The 21,988-nt window shown below is 36.2% G+C and overlaps 4 protein-coding genes across 6 annotated transcripts; all 4 read left to right on the forward strand.

Annotated features, from left to right (window-relative positions):
- Positions 1-1,713: 1,713 nt before the first annotated feature.
- LOC127965935 (arrestin-C) lies at positions 1,714-6,913 on the forward strand. Its single transcript, XM_052566656.1, has 16 exons — positions 1,714-1,828; positions 2,543-2,568; positions 3,535-3,565; positions 3,705-3,765; positions 3,854-3,898; positions 4,067-4,260; positions 4,437-4,496; positions 4,571-4,647; positions 4,748-4,883; positions 4,966-5,050; positions 5,401-5,473; positions 5,594-5,731; positions 5,853-5,936; positions 6,065-6,088; positions 6,171-6,220; positions 6,346-6,913. Exons 2-16 carry the CDS (start codon positions 2,558-2,560, stop codon positions 6,348-6,350), a joined length of 1,074 nt encoding a protein of 357 aa, XP_052422616.1. The 5' UTR covers positions 1,714-1,828; positions 2,543-2,557; the 3' UTR covers positions 6,351-6,913.
- Positions 6,914-7,649: 736 nt separating this feature from the next.
- On the forward strand, positions 7,650-12,670 carry LOC127965936 (solute carrier family 35 member F4). The gene is made up of 7 exons (XM_052566657.1): positions 7,650-7,722; positions 7,845-8,157; positions 9,939-10,155; positions 10,293-10,418; positions 10,656-10,848; positions 10,977-11,066; positions 12,246-12,670. The coding sequence occupies exons 1-7, from the start codon at positions 7,650-7,652 to the stop codon at positions 12,491-12,493; spliced, it is 1,260 nt and encodes a 419-aa protein (XP_052422617.1). The 3' UTR covers positions 12,494-12,670.
- A 1,422-nt stretch (positions 12,671-14,092) lies between these two features.
- Positions 14,093-16,029, forward strand: LOC127965860 (protein ZNRD2). 2 transcript variants are annotated; one of them, XM_052566552.1, is made up of 4 exons: positions 14,093-14,230; positions 14,608-14,759; positions 15,234-15,318; positions 15,401-16,029. In XM_052566552.1, exons 1-4 carry the CDS (start codon positions 14,215-14,217, stop codon positions 15,850-15,852), a joined length of 705 nt encoding a protein of 234 aa, XP_052422512.1. In that variant the 5' UTR covers positions 14,093-14,214; the 3' UTR covers positions 15,853-16,029. The 2 variants fall into 2 exon arrangements, with proteins under 2 accessions (XP_052422512.1, XP_052422511.1); XM_052566551.1 differs by having other exon boundaries at positions 14,096-14,230; positions 14,565-14,759.
- A 2,272-nt stretch (positions 16,030-18,301) lies between these two features.
- fam89b (family with sequence similarity 89 member B) lies at positions 18,302-20,518 on the forward strand. 2 transcript variants are annotated; one of them, XM_052566554.1, is made up of 3 exons: positions 18,302-18,432; positions 18,850-19,124; positions 19,774-20,518. In XM_052566554.1, the coding sequence occupies exons 2-3, from the start codon at positions 18,870-18,872 to the stop codon at positions 20,041-20,043; spliced, it is 525 nt and encodes a 174-aa protein (XP_052422514.1). In that variant the 5' UTR covers positions 18,302-18,432; positions 18,850-18,869; the 3' UTR covers positions 20,044-20,518. The 2 variants fall into 2 exon arrangements, with proteins under 2 accessions (XP_052422514.1, XP_052422513.1); XM_052566553.1 differs by having other exon boundaries at positions 18,346-19,124.
- Positions 20,519-21,988: the final 1,470 nt, after the last annotated feature.

Consider the following 21,988-nt stretch of genomic DNA (forward strand, 5'->3'; position numbering starts at 1 on the left):
TGACTTATTTTTGCTTTTTATTTTTTTAATTACTTATAATTATCAACCTCCACAACATATTAATAATAACCATTATAAATGATCTTAAATGTATAATTGTGTGTTGTTTTGTTCTACAGTTACATCATTAAAATGTCCCTATATAAGAAAGGTTTGTGTGACAGCTTTAACTCACTTAATTAAATGAATTAACGTCTCTCACTTTTTTATAGAATGCTTTGATAATTAGTTTGGCATTTCTTATGTCTTAAAAATAAAGTTATATATATTCTTAACTTAATGTTTTGACTCGACTGTAGCTATTTAAGTGAATTCTTAGCAATAAGTGGATTACACTCAAGAAATATCCTTAGGGTGCCAATTCTTGCACCAGTGAGACAGGTGCCACCTGATTGCTTGAGCTCCTGGGATTGGTGGAGAGACTTTAGATAAACATGATGCCGTTGGACCGATAGGAAGGAACAGATGGAAGTAAAGGCCATCTCAGTGAACACTGACTGACGCTAAGTGATTTACCTGTGTTGAGCAAAGGGGGATTTCATAACAAGCTTACATACACCTTTTGTGCAAGGAAGAACCTTTAATATGTAGGGATATAATTACATTTGTAATTAACTATTAGCTACAAATCAGTTTGATTAAACAAAAATCAATCATACTTTTGTTACATATTTGTCTTAAGGGGTACAGGACTTTGTTAAATAAAATTTGTATAATTTTAAAGTCAAGACTATATGTGTATAATTAAAAGCAATTGAAACTATATATATTTTAAATAATAATAATAAAGAAAACAATTTAATGACCAAAAACCTTTCATATAAGTCAAAGGCTTAAGAAAATTGCTCAGAAGTTACTGGCTTTCCTAGCCTGTTGGCCATCTGGTGCAGCGAGACTCCTACTTTATCTCTACATTATCTTTCTTTTTGGGTTTCCTTAATTAAGTGCACTTTAAGTCACAGTCTTGTTTGTGAGAAATGGGACAAATAAATGATTAAGAATGGATATTCCTAAAATATGCACACATTGTTTTAGTACTAAAATTGAGTACAAACAATATGTACAGTGCTATATTAAGGTGTTGTACAAGGTGAATGTTGAAGTGTCCTGCTCACACTTAAACTGCAGATCAGCCATTTCGATTTGTTTAGGGCTATTTTATTTATATTTATTTACAACATTTGCATTTTGAGTGGCTCAGTTAGGTATTGACAGAATACTGGATCATTTAATAGGATCAGATTGGAGTTTCTGACATATTTAGCTGACATAATGCTTTTATTATTCTGATGTTTATTCCACACAAAATACCAAGTCTTTAGACTATGAAGACTATTAAAAGAATGGATATAGAAAATAAAACATCAATGTATCACACTGTAGCTTCTTCTTTAAAATCTGGAATAAGGTAATGTTACTAAACTACTGTAAGTATGACATTAACATATATGTAAAGCATAAAAACAAAACAAACAAAACACTACACTGAGATACCTTATCCTAAGACATTACTCTGTCGTAATTCTTTTTCATCCCAAGGTTACAAATGTCATGCATTTCATACTAAACCATTTCCCTGTAGTTCTTTCGTTTAATTCCCCATTTTTATTTATAAGCATGTTGTAGCCCTAAATAGCAGGTTAAGTGTTTAATTGGATTGACAGAAAGACGTGAGCTTCTACAACAGAGCAGCACCAGGCTGCAGAGCAAAGGTCCGAGTATAAAACCCTGAGCCTCTGACTGTCATCTGCACTCTCTGACTTCAACAGACAGGCGCGGATTACCAGAGAGAGGGAGCAGATCACCATATCACCCTACCAGTGAAAAGGTAAGAACTCAGTTACTTTACATTACAGGACAGCATTGATTCACTTGGTTTTTGAGAAACAAATCAAATGGGGAGGGAAAAACTGCATATGGTTTCAACATGGTTCTCTTGCTTTTAATGCATTTATAAAACCTCTTAGAGTCTCTTTTTTTATTTTATTTTGACTTTTTGAAATGTAAATTGTGAACACAACCTCCATATATTCCATCCATGTGATATACATGCAAAAAAAAAAAAAAAAAACTCAAAGCCTAGTAAACTTTGCATATTTAGAGAGGTTTACTGGATGAGCAATGCCATATAGGCTTATCTTAAATTTGGTTGAGAGAAAAATAAAAAGGTGGGGCTGTAATCTCATTGCATGAGATTATCTCTACATTCAAACACACAGAATCACACATCACGGCGTATACACACATAGTGATGTAGAGGTATTAAAGAGTAGGGCTAGATGCACACATATTTTACAAATATGACTATATAGTTAAACATTTTATTTTAGTTTTAGTTCTAGTTGTTTTAGTACAGCAAATTAATCTAAATGAAAATAAGTTATATTTAATTTCAGTTATATTTATTTAATATCAAAGAACATAATTTTTTTATGCTTTCAATTTTATGCTTTCAGTTTTATAACTATAACAACATTGACACATACTCACAGTCTTGTCACCTGTTCACTGTTCATAATATTCTCTTTTTCATTTCTTTCAGGAAAAGCCTTCTACAATGGTAGACAAGTAAGTTTTACTTACTTTTTGCTCTCACCTTTGAAAATGTATGCTGTTCTCATACAGAAAACATCTGCCAAATTTATTTTTTCAAAACATCTAATGTAGCATTTTATTTAGCATTTCCCTTTTTTTACTTTTCAATGACCAAAAAAAAAATATATTAAACATTTATAGAAAGTAATTAAGTAGTAGCGGCCCTCTGATGAACTCCAATATTCTTCTCAGTTCTTCTAAACAAAATTACACTAAAATTATATTTTGATTTTGTATTCCATACTTTTTTGTCACTTACTTCATTTTTCGTGTTTTGAAAATATTCATGTAAAATATTCATGTACAGTAGGTTATGTCCAATCAATGAGCAGTATGTAATCCCTGTTATTGTTTTGAATTATTTGAGAGATCAGAAATTCATTAACCACTTAATATAGGATATCTATATTAATCCCCTGAGGGAAATTCAACAGTAGAAGCAGCACATATTGATAAACCATTTCATGAGTCAGTGAGGATGTTCCTGTAAGTTTAGAATAGATCTTCTCAGGTGGGAACATTCACTAGAGTCCAGCATGAATGTGTCATAAGCTGGCAGTCACAATCAATTACCAGGCATCCCCTTTGGAGTAAACACAAGCTGCCTCCATTCATAGAGTCTGGATTAGCTCAGGTTAGTCCAGGACTTGGCTTTGAGGTGTCTTAAAATACTAAGCTTTAACAGCTTGATAAATGCTCAGGATGAGAAGGTCAAACCTGCAAACACAAATACAGTGTTCAGGTAGAGGTGGTGAAAAGGTTAATACCTGAGGTATAGGCCAAACAGGACAAGTGACCCCATCTCACTCCTCTTTGCATCCCACTCTTTTACTAACTAAACCCTTTATCTTGTTTTATCAGTGTTTACTACAACACAAACCATATGTCTTACTGTATCTTTTCCCCATTTTCCCTTTTTTTGTGTGTGTGCTCAAAAAGAGTTTTCAAAAAGACCAGTGGAAATGGCCAGGTATGACTGAACTCAGCTGATGACTTGCTGTTTTGTCAGTTCCTCATATATCGAACTTTCATATTACATTAAATGTAGTATCATATATTCATATTGCGCTTTGACAACACATTTATGTAATGCACTGTTTGTGTTTCAGCTCACTCTCTACTTGGGGAAGAGAGACTATGTTGACCACATTGACTCAGTTGAGCCTGTTGGTGAGAAACTGTCTGCATTTATAACTGAAACACAGAAAACAGGTCATATCCAACAACTAAATTGGAATTGTTTCTTATTATTAAACAGAGGGTGTACTGAAAATCGATCCTGCAGACCTTGGAGACAGAAAAGGTACTGTCAGCATCAATGTGCCTCCATAAAACAGAACAATATTTAATAGTATATAATAGTTTGTTTGTTTATTCATTCATTTATTTGAAAGAGAAGTCAAAATGACTTTAGGATAATAGAAGAAAAATCGATGGATTCGATGTTTGACCGGTTTCTTGCTTCATTCAGTTTGGATTCAGCTGGCCTGCGCTTTCCGCTATGGCCGTGAAGACCTGGACGTGATTGGGCTTTCCTTTAGAAAAGACATCTGGATTCAGCACATACAGCTATATCCTGATGCTGGCCACAAACCCACCCTGACAGAGATGCACGACACTCTCCTGAAGAAAGCTGGAGAGCAGGGTCATCCCTTCACTTTTAATGTAAGGCGTCTGACAGATATTTTAATATATATATTTTTCTATATATATATATATATATATATATATATATATTGTTCTTGTGCCACTTTTTTATTATTTGTTACTTTTTATCATACCATTTATTTATTTACTATTTCTAACAAAATAATCTGCATTTGAACTGATTTGTCTTTCAGATTCCTACCAACCTTCCCTGCTCTGTTACACTTCAGCCTGGCCCAGATGACAAAGGAAAGGTGAGGTGAATGATATATATTAGCTTCAAATGGAAATGCATTGAGTGGACTTGCTCATGGCTCTGTTCTTGCAGGCTTGTGGTGTTGATTTTGAGGTCAAGGCCTACTTGGCTCAATCAGCTGATGACCCCGATGAGAAGGTCGACAAGAAGTAAGTGTGTTATTGGTTATTTTGCACATTCAATTCATGTTTAAACGCTGATAATTCATTGAACTTTACCAATCATTTTTTCTGTCCTCTCCCTCCACAGGGACACCTGCCGTCTTGTCATTCGCAAAATCCAGTTTGCTCCTGATAACACAGGATCTGGACAAAAAGCTGAGCTCTGCAAGAGCTTTATGATGTCTGATAAGCCTGTTTTTCTGGAAGCCTCTCTGGACAAGGAAGTATGTAACCTCTGATGCAATGCAGGCTTTGATATTGACCAAATCAAGAAGAAACTCATGTGTTTTCTTGTCTTTATAACAGATCTACTACCATGGTGATCCCATCCCAGTCACTGTTAAGATCAAGAATGAGACCACCAAAGTTGTGAAAAAAATCAAGGTTACAGGTGAGATTGGTTAAAAGATTTTTCAAATAATTCTTAAGTTGTATATATAACATATAATGTTAACTGGTTGACTGTTTATTATCAAACTAATTGCATGACTACTTCCAAATAAGTCAATAAATGGACATGAAATGTTGATTTGAGTTGCTGACTGTGCAAAATGAATGAGATGTGGAGTGGTACAAGAATAAATGAAATTAGTAGATCTAGGAAATCAGGTGCCAGGCATAATGGTTAATTATGCATTTTAGTAGTCATTTAGTTGTCATCAGTCATTGACCAATCAGAATTGAGTATTACTCCAGGTGGTATAACAAATATGACTGATGTTGCATTCATTACTCTCATAGTTGACCAAACCACAGACGTCGTTCTCTATTCAGCCGACAAATACACCAAGAGTGTGCTGTGTGAAGAGTTTGGGTGAGTCTTATTTTCTTCGACAGGGGCTTATTTTCTTGTATCCCAGCTATACTGACGATTTCTTCGCTGATCAGCCTTAAGTTTTCTAAATCGTCTGTATGATTCAACTGCTCTCTGCAGGGAAACTGTAGAAGGAAATGCGACTTTTGAAAAAACCCTCCCGATCACTCCTCTGCTCTCAAACAACAAGGAGAAACGTGGCCTGGCGCTGGACGGCAGACTTAAAGATGAAGACACCAATTTGGCCTCAACCACTATGTGAGTGTTTGTTTCAGCTCTACAAACTTTCCTAAGGAGCTTCACAGAACCCAGAAGTAAACATGCTCATAATCAAGTTTTTACAATACATTCATGTTGTTGTTTTTCCTATTTTCTCCAGAATAAGGGGAGGTATGGATAAGGAGGTTCTGGGAATCCTGGTGTCCTACAAGATCAAGGTTAACCTCATGGTATCAGGGGGAGGGTAAGGAATTCTTTCTTCGACAGATTTGTCCAGTTTGTGCTAAACTGACTGTTTATAAATAAACTACAATTATACATGTATTATTAATACTGTTTTTATTTATATATCTATTTCTCTATTATTTTCAGTCTGCTGGGAGGCTTGACAGCAAGGTAAATAAAAATGCAGCTGAAATGCATTATGAGAAATCAGAAACGAAACTTTATCTAACCTTTTGTTTTTTTCTCCACACAGTGATGTGACAGTAGAGCTGCCTCTGACCCTGATGCACCCTAAACCCAAAGGTATACCAACTTTTTCATCAATATAGCCACTGCCCATGGCAAGTTTTAAACGATGGTTCTCCAATGTTTATCACCATAAATAATCTCACTCCCCTTCTTTGTGTCTCCCTCTCTAATTATAACAGATTGAATGCCCATATCAGATTCCACAGGACAGATGTTATCCTCGAGTACATTCCCTCGGCACTTTCACAGCAAGACAGAAGAAGGAAAGTCGCATGGCTCCCCATTAAACAAAGAAGGCATTTCAGACAATGCCAGGAGTTCCTCACAACACAGAAAAACACATTAGTATCACTTAGCAAAGTCGCTAGGTCATACTGATGGTGATAAAATGAGAGTTTAAAGAATAAATCCAACTACAAAATGTAAGTGTGGAATGAATGGTTGCCTTGAGGTCCTCAGTCCAGGAATAACATACCTCTTCTTTGTGAAAGTGCTCCCTAATGACCATCATCTTACCTATAAATGAACCCATAGGATACAAAGTGTGTCTGAGCAATGCATTTCAATGTATGGAGTTTAATCATCTCATTATGTATGCTTGTTGTAACTTGTCTTGTGTAGAGTCTAGAGCCATTTAAACCAGCAACATTTAAATCACAGCAACTTTTGTGTCTTGTTTGATTTGTCATGTGTGGAATTTTTGACTCTTGAGTCATTAAACCAAATAAAATACCTATGAAACCTTCATTGACATTTGTTTTTATATTGAGTACTATAAATTATAAAACATGAATATAGTTTAAGTGTTAGAGAATTGATCAAATGACAGCTGACTAAAGCGATTTCAATAAATTGCTTGTCTTCGATGATTTTCGGACAGACTGTTTGTTGGTCAGAACCCAGCTACTGGGGCAGGTTGTCACAGAAGGTCATTATAAGATAAATAATATATTTAATTTTCTTTCTGGGCAATAACAGTGCCAAAAATGTATGCAGTGACAGAAAATCTGCATTATTAACTAGCAACTAATTATTGGTAGAGATATACATTTTTCATATTTAAATAATTTAAAAAGTGCAATTGTCACCTTAAAGAGATATTACTGCCTGATTAATCCTTTGTAACCCTTAATATTATTATGATCTAAAAAAAAAGTGAATTTAGACCTTTAAGAATTTCAGAGAGTATCAGTAAATGTATTATAATTATTATGCTGAACTATCAATGAAAAACTTCACTTTACTTGGTTTGTACTCACAACTTAAAAACATCAGCACTAACTGTGATTTAAAATCATTTAGCAAGTGAGACTGTAAGCTGTTAAACCTGAGATTTTTAATCACAGGTGGATCTGCAGTAATCTGCACTTAACATGTGTGTTTACTTAAAGCATATTACTGGTATTAGAGTCCAAGCTCATTCAGAGACTCAAAACCTTGACCTAAGGGTTCGTTTTTTTTTTTAAAGAGAGCACAACGAGCAATGAACAAATTCTCGGCCAAGATATCTCCTTCCTCCGGACCCCAACCTGTCACACATCACCTGCCCACACCAGGTAATATTTTTCAGCTTTTTCATAAAATCTGTTGGTGCTTTTGGTCTGGAAATCTGCGATTGCAGAAGTATGACGGAAAGGCACTTGTAATTCTTTAAATGTATTGTCTTTGTTCTTCTTAGCAAGTGAGAAGGATCCTCAGGAGCAGACTTTAGTTCAGGATGAATCTGATGCAAAAAGACCATCTAAACGCTGTTGCACTCGATGTCCATTCCGAGCCATACAGAGGGTGGCATGTGGGCTCATTTTAGGGGCTTGTGTAGCTGTTTCCTGGGCCTGGGGTACCAATAGTGCTAAAGAGACTCTGATAAGACATCCCGCCCCATTCTTCATCGTTTGGTTTTGTAGCATCTGGAACATTCTCTTTTTTCCACTCTATTATCTGTGTCATCTTCTCATGGAGAAACAGAAGCAGTTGCCATGCACGGAGTTCAGGTTAGAAGAAAACATTTTTAAATGATTGTATTTTATATACACTCATTAAAAAAAGGTTCTTTATTGGATGGTTCCATTAATATTTTTTACTATAAACTGAAACTTTACACTGGGCATTGTACTGTTAAAACACCATTTTGAAACTTTTATTTTTAAGCATGCATATCTGAATGACTTGCTCATGTTGGGATGCATGTTTTGCAGTCCAACCCCCCACATCTTTCATGCATTATTAAAAGTGCAGAAGCAATTAAAGCAAGTTAAGTCTAAATAATCATTATTGTATATAAACCTTATTTTAATTTAAGCTGTTTAGTGCAAGCTGCTTTCAGTTTCTAATCCTCTCAGTTTCTACAGCTAAACAAATGACAGCTTTTCATTAATGAATGAATGCATGGCCAGCAGCGTATTATCAGTGCAATGTCATCACTGACACTGGCTGCAAAACCTTCAGCAATATCAGCTGAGGTAGGCTGCAGCTTTATAATAAATTGTAGTGTGCATGCACAGAATCCTGACTAAGCTGTATTTTACACTTGGGGTTTAGAGTTTTCTATTTATAAAGTAGCCAACTAAAACTGCATGCATTCATCTTTACCAGTTAAAGATCTGCAGATATTGGTTTATGTTGCAGAATGTTCACATGAAACAAAATAATTCCTTAAAGGGGTCATCAGATGCTACATACACTTTTACGAGTTGTTTGAACTAAAATGTATGTTGGAAGTGTGTGTACACAACCACCAATAATGATACAAATTCACCCAAAAATTTTCTTTGTCCACTAAAATCTTTACCCCTTTCTCAAATTGAGACGATCTCAGATGCCTGTCTGTGTGAGGACCCTCCCACAATAGTTTGATTGACAGTGGAGTTTCAACACAGACTGGACTGGTGTCTTACCTGAAGGGAATGTGCCCCTGATCTACCTAAATGTATTTATCTTCCCACATATCATTCGTAATCCAGTTTCTACCAGAAGAATTTAGTATTAGGCTTTTTAATGAATCTATGCAAAATGCCTTTCCTAATAATGTGCTAATTAGCTAGTTTCATGATGAATATGGCTGAAGTAAACTCTCTGAGAACGGCTCGGAAGAGAGGGGCAGAGTCAGCAGAGATCATTAACATTTAAAGGAAAATGCTTGCTCTGAAAAGAGTTATTTTTGACAGGGTAAAAAAAAATTGTTTTTTACACTGCCATTGAGAAATTTTGGGCAAACTAAGATACTTTAGACTTTTCATTAAGACCCTAAAGAATCATATCAACTTGTGGAAAATGGGCACCCAATGACCCCTTTAAATTATTTCATATGTGAACGGGGCAAGTTGTCACAACCCTATGTATATACAGTACATATATGTTGTCACAAAAGTTTAATGTGTCAAATATAAAAAAAAGATTATTTATTGATCTGTTAGCATATATTTCTGATTGTTATAGACAAATGATAATTTTACAGCAATAATGCAAATAATAGAAACAGATAAATATGTATACCTGTATAACATTGACTGTACATATTTTAGATTCATGCACATTTGACATTCAATTAATAATATAAAGTTTAGGATACATTTACGCTTTTGTGACAACATGTCCCAATAGAAAGACATTGTTTTGACAAATAAATATTTTAAGTAATACATTTTAAAACATAAGAACTTTATTCTTTTAAAACATATTTGACAACTTGCACTTGCTTTTGAATTAGGTCTTACAAACCCTCTGATAGAGAGAAGACATATTTGTGTTATTTTGATCCTCTTCTGAATCACAGAAAGTGCAGTCTGTTCCTGGGTGAAGAGCTGACTGTAAGAATTGTTCTGAAAGGAGCCGCTCCATTCTCTGTGCTATGGAGTTTATCTGGTTATCTGTACTTGTTGGCGCTTTGCCGCATCTCCAAAGTGGATGTAAGTGCCGTCCTCTGCTGCAACCAGGCTTTTGTTTTCCTCCTTTCATGGATTGGACTCAAGGACCGCTTCATGGGTGTCAGGGTGAGCAAAACAATAGGATAGCTAATGTTGTGTGAGTGATTTTAATATTGCTTGTTTCATCACCAGCTTTAAAGTTTTTAAATTTTTTAATTTTTTTAAAAAGTGGTTTGTTTCGTATATGTCTACTTTGTATTTAGATAGTGGCTGCCATCCTATCCATCACTGGCATTGTTATGTTGGCCTATGGGGATGGTTTCCATAGTGATTCAATCACAGGAGTGGCACTGGGAGTTGGTTCAGCTTCAGCTTCTGCTTTATTCAAGGTCAGTGGTGAGGATGTGGTGAGGATGTGAATTCATCCCAGTGACTCTTTTGAAACAGTTCACTCCAAAGATTAATTCAGCATTGTATAATGATTCATTCAATGACCGTGTCAAGTTGTACAATATCTACAATATCTACTGTCTACTAATGTAAGTGTGTCCACTACAAACCTCGAGAAAGAGTGTATAAGAGTGTTCTGCAGTTTTATGGTAATAATTGATGTTTGCTTGTCTCAGGTGCTTTTCAGGAAGCATGCAGGAAGTGTCCAACCAGGTGCTGCCAGTGTGTTGCTGTCTTGTGTGGGTCTGTGTAGTTTTGTCCTCCACTCCTGGGTTTGTGTATTGCTGTATTTCACACATGTGGAATACTGGCCTCCCTCTCAGCACATCCCTTGGGATAAACTCTGTGTCATGGCTACTCTACTGCTTGGTAATTTATGCTTTTGTTTTCCACTACACATTAAGTTATAATGATTGTACAATGTTAAAAATTACTTTTGCCATATATAAAAAATATAGGCAATTTTATACATTTTTCCTTTCCTGTTTTCTCCTAAGTTTTCAATTTGCTGGTAAATCTGGGAGAAATATTCACGTACCCCAGATTAATTTCATTGGGAATTCTCTTGACCATCCCAGCTAGTGCAGGTATGTATTTGATTATACATAAGCTGTCAAATAAACTTGAAGCTTCACAGACATATGCAATAGAGCGCAGCAGTGATTATGTATTTTTGTAGGTCAAAAACCAAAGACTTTATAAAAACATTGATGTAGTGTCCGTGACGTCACCCGTAGTTTTCTGAAGGGCATTTTTGAAGCTCAAATGAGGCGGAGGCGGAGGTGGAGGCGGCCATCTCATTAAAAATGGGCAAAAAGGCTGGAGCTGGTTGCTGAAGCCACGCCCACCAAGCTTGACGGCAGGCATCAGCAGCAGTAATCCACCTGTCACTCAAGTGACCACGTCCTTAATTATTTTAGTTAAAGCTTTAAGACTTAATATAATTTAAACAGCTAAATGTTAAATGTAATCTATAATGTAGGCATGACTTTAACAACTCTTTCAGTATTTATTTAAAAAACATTTTCTCTGAAGTTTGTGTTTGAACAGTTTGCAAAAGCCCAAATATAAACATTGGCTATAAAAGTTGACTAGGGAGTAGATGAGTTTTCCTTTTAGTGTGATGATATTTATTGTCCCTGACAACCTCTGGAGTCCTATTTAAACACTTAGTAACCACCTTTTACAAGATAATAAAAGCTCTGATTGGGGTATTAAACTCTCAAAATCTGTCGACCACAAACATGAAAGGCTTTTTTTTTACCAACGCAAGATAACGCAAATTACAATATAAATAGAAAAATAGCCAACAGGAAAATATCACATATGATTATGCTTAATAAACTGAGAGAAGTAGACACACATACATGCCCTTTCTGAACTGAACAAACACTGAACTGACTTGATCTAAATATTGACACTATTGACTTGCTTTAGAGCCGAATCTGAACCGCCTCCATGGTTGATTTTCCATAACTGATTCTGATATATTCCTGAAATAAAGGTGACTTACCTGACTTTACTTGAAAAATCATAAAGAGCTATAACTAAGATATTTTATGTTGTAAAATGAAACGTGAAAAAAAAAATCATTCAAGAAACCCACTGACTTCATGAAGTGGAAACATTTTTATTTCCGGTTTTGGCCTGCAAAAATATGTCATCCCTGCAGCACTCTGGATGTGATTAAGCATCAGATGTGTAGTATTTAATTTTTGCTCTTTGAGATTTGCCAAGTCTATCGCTCTCTTTTTGTCACTCACAAGCTGTAGATGCATTTGTGACTGAAACTCTGCAAATGAGCCATGTGCGAGCAGCGGCAGCCGGCATCATCTCAGCAGGGTATCTCATGCTGCAGCTTCCAGAAAACTGGGACGACAGCACTTTGCACTGGCTCAGCACACTGTGGCGTGGAAACTGGCGAGAGGACAGTGTAGTTGGAGAGGAGACTGTAATGGACACTGCTGGGATTGCAAGAGCAAAACCCAAACCAGCTGTAATGACACTCAGCTGAGCAGACTAGATTCTGATTTAAGTATTGGTGTGATAACATCATAAAATCTTTTGTGTCTGTGTAAATGTAATTACTCACATTGTAGTTGAGTTTTGATGTTGTTTAAAATGTAAATACGTATTTAAGAAAAATAAAGGCAAGATGTAATAGCAATGTGTGAGGACACCCACTGATTCAATTGCCTGTTTAGCAGCAATGATTTGAAGTAATTATTTTCTGTATGAATTTATCAGTCTTTAACATTGTTCTGCAGAAATTTTTGCCCACTCATCTGTACAACGTTTTTAAAGTTTATTGATGTTTGTAGGCATGTGTTTGTGCACAGCTCTCACCACAGCATTTCAGTCAGGATGAGCTCTGGACTTTTGTCTTGGCTGTTGCAATGCCTTGATTCTTTTCTTTTCAACCCTTCTGATGTAGATTTGCTGGTGTGCTAAGGATCATTGTCCTGTGGCATGACCCAGTTTTTGACAAGCTTTAGCTGTCAGATCGGATGGTATTTGACTCTGGAATACTTTGGTATACAGAGGAGTGCACGGTCAACTCAATAATGAATTTTCTAAATAATTAATAATGAATAGCCCTCCTCTAACATTCTTGACTTTTGGTATGAAGTCTTTGTGCTGATATGCTCTTTAATGGTGTGCATTATGGCCAAACAAACATAAAAGACATTGTTGTAGAAGTCCTATGGTTTTTATGTAACACACTGCCGTTTAAAAGTGGGATCAGTAAGATTTTTTATTTTTTTAATGTAGTCTCTTGTGCTCATCAAGGCTGTAATATTTTGATCAAAAATACAAAAATGTAATATTGTGAGATATTATTACATTTCTAATATTGGTTTTCTGTTTTTATATACTTTAAAATATTCTTTATTTCTGTGACTAAAGCTGAATTTTCAGCATCATTACTCCAGTCTTCAATGTCACTGATCCTTCATAAATCATTCTAATATGCTGATTTATTATCAATGCAGAAAACAGTTGTGTGGCTTCATTTTTGTTTTTTGTTTTGTTTTGTTTGGAAACTGATACTTTTTTCTGTATTCTTTTATGAATAAAAAAAGAACAGCATTTATTTAAAATTAAAATCTCTCATCTCATCACTTTTGATAAATTTCACACATCCTTGCTGAATAAAGTATTTTATCAAAAAAAGAAAGATAAATTTTCACTGACTCCAAACTTTTGAATGGTAGTGTATGTAACACAAGATTTACATTTTGAATATATATATATATATATATATATATATATATATATATATATATATATATATATATATATATATATATATATATATATATATATATATATATATATATATATATATATATATATATATATATATATATTAATAAAAGAAAAAAGTTTCACAGGTTCCAAAAAACATGAAGTGAAGAGCTTCCAACACAATGACACTGAAGACTGGAGTAATGATGCATCAGAAGAATAAGATGATATTTTAAAGTGTATTAAAATATGAACATTTTTTATAAGTTGCAGTAATATTTCACAAAATACATTTTTTTCTGTATTTTTTATCAAATAAATAAAGCCTTTGTGAGCACAAGAAACTTCGCTAAAAAAAAGAAGACTGCGGGTCCTACATTCAGTTCGCTAGATGGCGCCAGTCCGTTTTCACAGCACCTTGTGCATTTCACCGTTGAAGTTTCGAGCAGGAAACGTTATCTGTGTTGTGAGGCGGCTGAGGAAAGCATGGCCCTAAATGCAGGTAAATTGTGAATAAACTTCGTATTCTGCTCCCGAGTTTCCTATTTTTATCTTTCATTAATCTAACTTTCATTAATTTACTTCCGTCGTGCTAAAGTAGTGCACCTGCATCCGCGCTAAAATAACCCAATAACCTCATCAAGGCTAACGTTAGCAGCTTAACGTTAGCGCTTCGGTGTCTGTCTGTCTGTAAGGCCGTGTGGCTTTATTTCATTCATATTGTCTAACTCTTCACAATCTTTTTAGAATAACTGACAATTAGTGACAACCTAAGGTCGTATAACTGTCTGAAAGCTCCATATACAGATGCTAGCTGGTTGTTTGTTTGTGATCAGTGAGTCAGACACATGAGGAATCTCTGTGCTCTGCTGAATCTAGATGATGAGGACTTTGAGTGGGAGCCTCCCTCCGAGGCCGAGATGAAGGTGATCCAAGCTCGCCGGGAGCGGCAGGACAAGATCAGCAAGCTGATGGGAGACTATCTGCTGAAGGGCTACAAGATGCTGGGGGACTGCTGTGAGCTGTGTGGGGTGAGAGAGAAACACGTGTTACATTCATTCATCCGTGACTTCAGAAAAGGACTCAGAGTAACGTTCCCTGCAAGAGCATTTCAGTAAATTGTAATATATAGATATATACTTTCAGTGCCTTTCAAAACCGAGTCAGGAAGATTTTTTTTTTTTTTTTTTTTTTTGAAAAGGATCCATTAAGCTGAACAAACATGACATAGTATAGTGTTTTATATAAATTAGCTTTCTATTCATCAAAGAATCCTGAAGAAGTCACAGTTTCCACAAAATTGTTAAGCAGCACAAGTGTTTTCCATACTGATGGGATTAAGAAAAAACAAGTATGCAGTATTTGTAATTTCTAATGGGGGGAAAAAGCAACAAAAAAGGATTTTCGGTTTATGGACCCACTGGAATTATAATAATTAGTTTTTAACTTAGATTTATTATTGATTGAAGCATGTATAAGGTAAGAAATGCCCTATATATTTGCAGACAATTCTGCTGCAAGATAAACAGAAGAAATATTACTGTGTTGCTTGTCAAGAGCTGGACTCCGATATTGACAAGGACAACCCAGGTATGTTTAAATTCAGCCTTTGAATTATTTATGAATGTACAGTCTTGTGTATCTCTGTTGACTTGTTCGATTTCTCTTTCAGCTTTAAATGCCCAGGCAGCTTTGTCACAGGTACGAGAGCGTCAGCTTGCGACTCAGCCTCTCCCTGAATCTCATGGAGCCTCATCCAGCGAACCCCCTCTCTCCATCACGGGCCAGCCCCGGCCGGAGCACTGCGAGGGCGCCGCGTCTGGACTGAGAGGTCCCCCTCCCGCCATACAGCCCACTCCTCTTTCTGTCCCAACCACCAGCTCCAACTTCCTGCCACCAGCCACCCCTGCTCCCCAGACTGCACCTCCTTCAGGGGCCGTGGGCAACGCCCTCCACCACCACCCAGCCTTGTCAAGTGCAGAGGAGGCAGTGCTTCATAAACTCAGATGGGCCACACAGGAGCTCCAGCACTCGGGGTCAGTGGAGGCCAGCATCCAGCTCTGCAGTCTGATCCGAGGCTGTGCCGAATCCCTGCGCAGCTTGAAAGAACTGCAGCTCTCATAAGACTGAAGCACAGATGGAGTTGTAACAGCACACACACACATAAGGAAGTACAAACAGCACTAATACATATATACAGTAATATACTCAACGGCGTGTTTCGGTTGTGTTTATGTTTGTTCTAATGCAGCGCAGAATGTGACTGTGTCGTGTGTTGAAATACATTGCTTGAGCTGCAAAGGCTGGTTTCTTTTTACTTGATTTGTTTAACTTTTTTCCCGTTGCTTTATGAACTCATGATCGGTTGAAAATCCAAATTTTATGAAAGCACCAACTTAAGTGTTGTGACAATGTTAGATCAATTACAGTGGTAGAGTGAATTGTTTCAAAGCTGCAACAGAATCATTTGGGTGCTATTAGTGTTGTTTTGGTTACAAATAACAGCATTGGTCTGGTTAGGGGCCATTCAAACAGAATGCATTTTGCATTTCACTGCACTGCTTTCCTATTGCTTTTTCAGCGAAGTAAAAAAAAGTTCAACTTGAAAGTATTTCTAGACCTTGCATATTTTTATTACACTGCCCGACATCTAGGATTTTTTTGTTCCATTTTACAGTTTTACATGTTTTTCCTTGTTTTTGCAGTGGAATGCTTTTCTCCCACATTCCAATTCCCATATATCACATTTTTAAATGCACAATGTGTTCTATCACAGAGAAACTTTTATGCATTGAGAAACCTTTGCATTACACGGCAGTGCATTTCGTGGCATGTTTGCTTTACAGGAGAAAAGGTAACTGAGTTAATATCTCACAATTCAGTCTTTTTTTCCTCTAAATTGTTAGTTTATGTCTCGTAATTTAGACTTTTTCACTTTTAATTTTTCAGTTTGCATCCCAGTGTTTCCCACAGCCTTACACTCTATTTGTGGTGGCACTCCCCCGCCCCCATATATATATATATATATATATATATATATATATAAATGCAAATTAATTTTCAGCTAGCAGGACATGCTTTAAGAGCAGGAGAGGTAGAGGTTTCTCCGGTAACGGCGCTGAGCTCACAAGCGCTGCCTTATCAAGCATTACATGCAAGATTAAATTAAATTAAACATTTTCTAAATACAGTTGGTTTCCTCCTGAAATACAGCGATTAAAAAAAAAAAAAAAAAAAAAAAACCTGCTCTGGTTTTAGATTTTGAAATGTGCAGAGTTCATGTTTATTCAATTAAGTCAAAACCTTTTGGAAAATCTATTTTTGCCGTTCAGTTTTGATATTGTGGTGGCTGCCAATTCCCTTTTTTTCTGCCACAGAATGAAAAAAAATATTTAATTGCTACTTTTTATCTCACAATTCAGACTTTTGCCTTGAAAGTGCAGGTTGATGTCTCACAATTTAGACTTTTCTTATCAGAATTGGGTATTTACAGGTGCATCTAAAAAAAATGTGAGTATCATGGTAAAGATCTTAATTTTTTTGTAATTTAAATTAAAAGCTAACTTATATTCTAGATTCATTGCACACAAACTGAAGCGCACGCAAAGTTTTTTTTTTATGTAATTCTGATTGTTACGACTGAATTCCAAACTCAATATCTCAAAAAAATTGGAATACTCCATTTTGAGCTTGATTAGTTCAACACCCTAATCATTAAGACAATCATCAACACCCTCATTGCTGAAAGAGCTAGCTGATCACAGAGTGCTATATCAAAATCTATTCAAGAACTTGGGAGAGCTTTACAAGGAGGTGGACTGAAGCCGGAGTCAGCGCATCAAGAGTCCATACTCATACATCTTCAGCAAAAGGGCTACATCTGTCACATTCCTAGAACTAAGCCACTCCTGAACCAGAAAAAAAAAAAAAACGTCAGAAGCATTTTACCTGGGGTAAGGAGAAAAAGAACTGGACTGTTACTCAGTGGTTCGCAATCCTCTTTTCAGATGAAAGTAAATTTAGCATTTTATTTGGTAATCGTCTTGGTAAAAGTCTGGAGGAAGAGTGGAGAGGCACAGAATCCAAGCTGCTTGAAGTCCAGTGTGAAGTTACTGAAGTCAGTGATGATTTGGGTGCCGTGACGTCTGCTGGTGTTAATTGTTTCTTTTCCTAAGCTGTAAGTCAACCATCAGAATTAAAACCAAAAACTATTCCGTTTGTGTGCAATGAATCTAGAATATAAGAAAGTTAGATATTTTTTATTTTTTTAATTTACAAAAAATAAAAGTCTTTACCCTGATATTCTAATTTTATGAGGTGCACTTGTAAATCTAAGTAGTGTTTAGTGTCTTTAGACCTTGCATTTTTCAACACCTTTATACTATCATCTTTAAATGCAATTACTCATTCCGTGACCCCTAAGATTATAATTTTTTTTTCTCCCAAAGCAAAGCTGAGGCTCAGATGAAGCACATGAAAAGTCCTCGAGAGTCAGGAAACTACACAGAAAGAAAGAAGACGATTAGCTTCATCAGTTTATGCTGCTGTAAATGAGAAACAGCGCCTCGCTTCGGTAGAAACATACTGCTCTGGGCGGAGAGAAGCAGTGGGCGAGGTTTAGCTGTACAAGACAAAAGAAAACGTTAAACGAAAACAAAAGCTGGGCTCCTTGGTCTCCTGTCCACTTTTTGCTTATATCTAAGGGTAGGAATTTGTTTTTATATACCGGATTAGATTTATACACTGCTTTACCACGAAATGCACATAAGGAAGAGCGTGAAATCAAGTACCTCACGAAGAACAGAGATTGTCAAAGAGTTTATTAGAGCGAAATAATTTTCTGTTACCTTGTAAACGAGCTACTAGTTACAGTCAGTGTAAACTAGTGGTTAACTTGTATATGAAGGATCGCGCATAGAATATCGCTTCCGGAAATTAGTTTTTGAACGTGACAGTTGCAGTTTAAGGTCATTCGTGCGCGCTCACCTTTCGTATCATTTTTTTTAAAGAAAGATACTGTATTTCATCTCAGTTGGATATTTTTCATGGTGGTAAAAATAAATGAACAAAATAACGACACCGGGCATAGAAAATATTAAAACCAGGTTTTAATTTTAAAAGCGAAAACAGTGGAATCGGAAATGAACGGGTTTCAGTCCAGTCCAGCGGACTGTCCGGCTGGAAGCGTCTGCTCTATTGAAGGCTTGCCTCCGTTACCTAAAGGACTGAGCGGTATCCTGAACTCGAGCGGGGGATCCTGGAGGGACATCGAGAAGGTCTACAGCAAGAGGACGCGCATCCAGGCGGACATCAGCAAGTCCAGAGTGAGCGACTGTCCTGACCGCAGTAAACCAGCGAGCCTTGACGCAGCGCTGGCCGTGCTGCGCAAAGAGATGGTGAGTCCGGGACCACGCCTGACTCGGACCTGCGCTCCGTTTGTGCAAAATGGGCAACTAGTTATGGATCAATGACGAATACGTGTCAGAAGTGATAAAAGTGCATGTAAAATATCTCCCCCGATATGCTTTGTATTTGCATTTGTATTCTACATTTTTCAATGTAGCCTAAATATTGTTTATGAATATATATATTTTTAGAGTCACTTCTTTTGACCTTAATAAAACACGAAAACGTAATAGCCTAAAATTGATATTATATATATATATATATGTATATGTGTGTGTTCAGGTACACCATAGGCATTTTGACTTGAGCTGAACAAACAAACAAAAAATATAAATTAATATGACCTCAACATTCAAATCAGACCTTAAAAACATGTAAAATAATATTTTGTGTCAAAGCATTTCTTTACTGACATTTTAACTGCATTTTGAATAGTTGAATATATTAAAACAATTTGATACATTTTTTCAATAACTGTTTCATTGACCGTTTTATTTAAAATAAATAAAACATTCAGTTAAAAAAAAAATATATATATATATATATGTGTGTGTGTGTGTGTGTGTGTGTGTGTGTGTGTGTTGATCATTACATTATATATTTGAAATCCAGCATAGCTCATGTTCTTGTCTTTGGCAGGTTGGACTTCGACAGTTAGACATGTCACTGCTGTGTCAGTTGTGGTCTCTATATGAGTCCATACAGGAATACAAAGGAGCATTCCAGGACATCTCTTCTTCCCTGTGCGAGAGCTCCTTCAACACCGAAAATGGTTATTCTGAAGATGAAGAGGAGGAAGATGAAGATGAACATGAAAGAGAGAGTGGGGAGACGCTGTTGTCCCTTCCTCAGCCCACTCAAAACTCTCGAGACCAGTGGATCAAAGACTCCTTCCACATCCCCATTTAATTGAAGCATGTGCTCTCTCAGCTGCAATATGGATCTCAGTATAGATTCTGTAAGCATCTAAATGAAACAAGGCCTTTATTTTTGTAGGATACTATTACAATGGTGATTGTAAGGTTGTTTCAAAGGAACTATGAAAAACTCCCTTTTCACTGCTTGTGAAGTCATAAAGACCGGATGAGGATTGACAGGAAGAGGATGTTGTAACCAGAAGCAGTGTGGTCAAGGTTGTTTTTCTACATATGGTAAATACATCAAACAAAAGACATGCCTTACACAGTATTCTCTTTTGTGGTCACAATTTCATTATATTATGTAGATTCATCAGATGTATATTGTCACTTATCGCTATATTTTCTCGATCACTTTGTATTTTATTATACAATATTATTTTGTCCACCTCTGTCTTTCATCAGTAAGTTAAACACAATGCAGAATGTGCTTTTCTGTACAAAATAAATAAAAATATTTAACATTTTGTTGTCTCAAAGATGTTCAAAACAACTGTCCAGTGCAGATATGATCAAATCAGCCATTAGGTGGCACTCATTTCCTTTCTAAACTTTTTCAACGGATGTTTTGAGTCATGTTGCTTGCTAGGAGTATTGGAGTAAACAAAACAACTGTTTCGGGAAACATCTGCCCTCTTAATCATCTTGATACCGTTTAGCGTGAAAGAAGATTTCTAGATTCTTCTCCTTTAATGTTTATCTTTGAGTCATACCAGATACATGCCATCTGATTAAAACGGTTATTCTAAATCTGAATGTTTGGACTGAGGCTTGCTCAAATCTTTCTGAAGCACTCTCTCATTACTGCACAAGTATAAACAAATGGTTCTAGATATCTTGTGCTTATTAGGTAATACTGCTAGCTTCTTTTGCATTAGGGAGAGGGGGGAGGAAGGAGCTCAGACACAGGCCAGGCATTACTAAAATCTCTTCCCATAACTACTATAATTACAGCAACAGTGACTGCATGGCCCGTCATTACACTGTGCTCTAGGTTTTATCAAGTTTATATACAAGTCTAGAGCAGTTAATATATAGCAACATACTATAGCAATTTAAAGTTTAGTTTAATTCTATTTAATATGATTTTTACTAAATTCTCTGCTAGCTGATAGATGCTTGCGCAGCTGAAATTATTTTATCAAGTCTGTATGTATATATTGGTTTACTAATTGTTTAACTCAGTGTCATATACAGTACTGTACCATAATCTTTATTGAAACTCTGACATTTATTATTGAAGTTGAGCAGGTTAGTGAACCACAGTGTCTAAACGCTCGGGGAGGTCAGGATCTTCATGCTCACAGCAGCTGCTGTCAGAGTGTGCCCTCCAAAGAAAAGCAGACGGTTATTAAATGTTTCCGTCTGGTGCTCTTGACTAAATGGTCTTCTGTTTGAGTCTATGCAGGTACAGGAAACAAAGCTCTGGGCAGTCGTTCAGAGTTAAGCATTTGTCATTATGCTACGAGCACCACTCGTGTCAAAACCTTGCCCTTGACTCACTGAAACACTCCCACTGCACTTTCCACATTGCATACTGTTTCTTCAGTGAGATTATCTTTCTTACGATGTGATAAAGTGCACATATTTGGTATGATGGAGTGATTAAGTGGTGAAGGATGTGGCATTCCTCTAGCAAGCTCTCCCATGCCTCTATAAATACAACACAGATGTACAAGATATTGTTGGATATGTGGTATGTCTATTAAAAGTAAACTCAAACTAAAGGTCATGTATCTTTTCAGTCACATATAAATAACACAAAAATATGCATTTTCTGCCCTTTGATAAATATTATGGCAGAAATTATAATATCGTTACTGTGTTTTTTTAACGAAACATTTTTTAAATCCATTTCGATCTTTCTAAAGTTAATTTATTAGGGTTTGGAAGATTTTTACCCTTTTTGGATCTGAATTACCCTGCTACTCAAAAGT

Source organism: Carassius gibelio, chromosome B10 (genome assembly GCF_023724105.1).
Source record: "Carassius gibelio isolate Cgi1373 ecotype wild population from Czech Republic chromosome B10, carGib1.2-hapl.c, whole genome shotgun sequence".
NCBI classification, from domain to species: Eukaryota; Metazoa; Chordata; class Actinopteri; order Cypriniformes; family Cyprinidae; genus Carassius; species Carassius gibelio.

Bases quoted from the DNA above. Each gene is read 5' to 3' on its own strand.
- LOC127965936 (XM_052566657.1), top strand. From the start codon at position 7,650: ATGAACAAATTCTCGGCCAAGATATCTCCTTCCTCCGGACCCCAACCT. The intron at 8,158-9,938 runs GTTAGAAGAAAA...TCTGAATCACAG, and splicing joins TTGCCATGCACGGAGTTCAG to AAAGTGCAGTCTGTTCCTGG. The intron at 10,419-10,655 runs GTCAGTGGTGAG...TGCTTGTCTCAG, and splicing joins CAGCTTCTGCTTTATTCAAG to GTGCTTTTCAGGAAGCATGC.
- fam89b (XM_052566554.1), top strand. From the start codon at position 18,870: ATGAACGGGTTTCAGTCCAGTCCAGCGGACTGTCCGGCTGGAAGCGTC. The intron at 19,125-19,773 runs GTGAGTCCGGGA...TGTCTTTGGCAG, and splicing joins CCGTGCTGCGCAAAGAGATG to GTTGGACTTCGACAGTTAGA.
- LOC127965860 (XM_052566551.1), top strand. From the start codon at position 14,577: ATGAGGAATCTCTGTGCTCTGCTGAATCTAGATGATGAGGACTTTGAG. The intron at 14,760-15,233 runs GTGAGAGAGAAA...ATATATTTGCAG, and splicing joins ACTGCTGTGAGCTGTGTGGG to ACAATTCTGCTGCAAGATAA. The intron at 15,319-15,400 runs GTATGTTTAAAT...TTTCTCTTTCAG, and splicing joins TATTGACAAGGACAACCCAG to CTTTAAATGCCCAGGCAGCT.
- LOC127965935 (XM_052566656.1), top strand. The intron at 4,884-4,965 runs GTATGTAACCTC...TCTTTATAACAG, and splicing joins AAGCCTCTCTGGACAAGGAA to ATCTACTACCATGGTGATCC. The intron at 5,051-5,400 runs GTGAGATTGGTT...TTACTCTCATAG, and splicing joins GAAAAAAATCAAGGTTACAG to TTGACCAAACCACAGACGTC.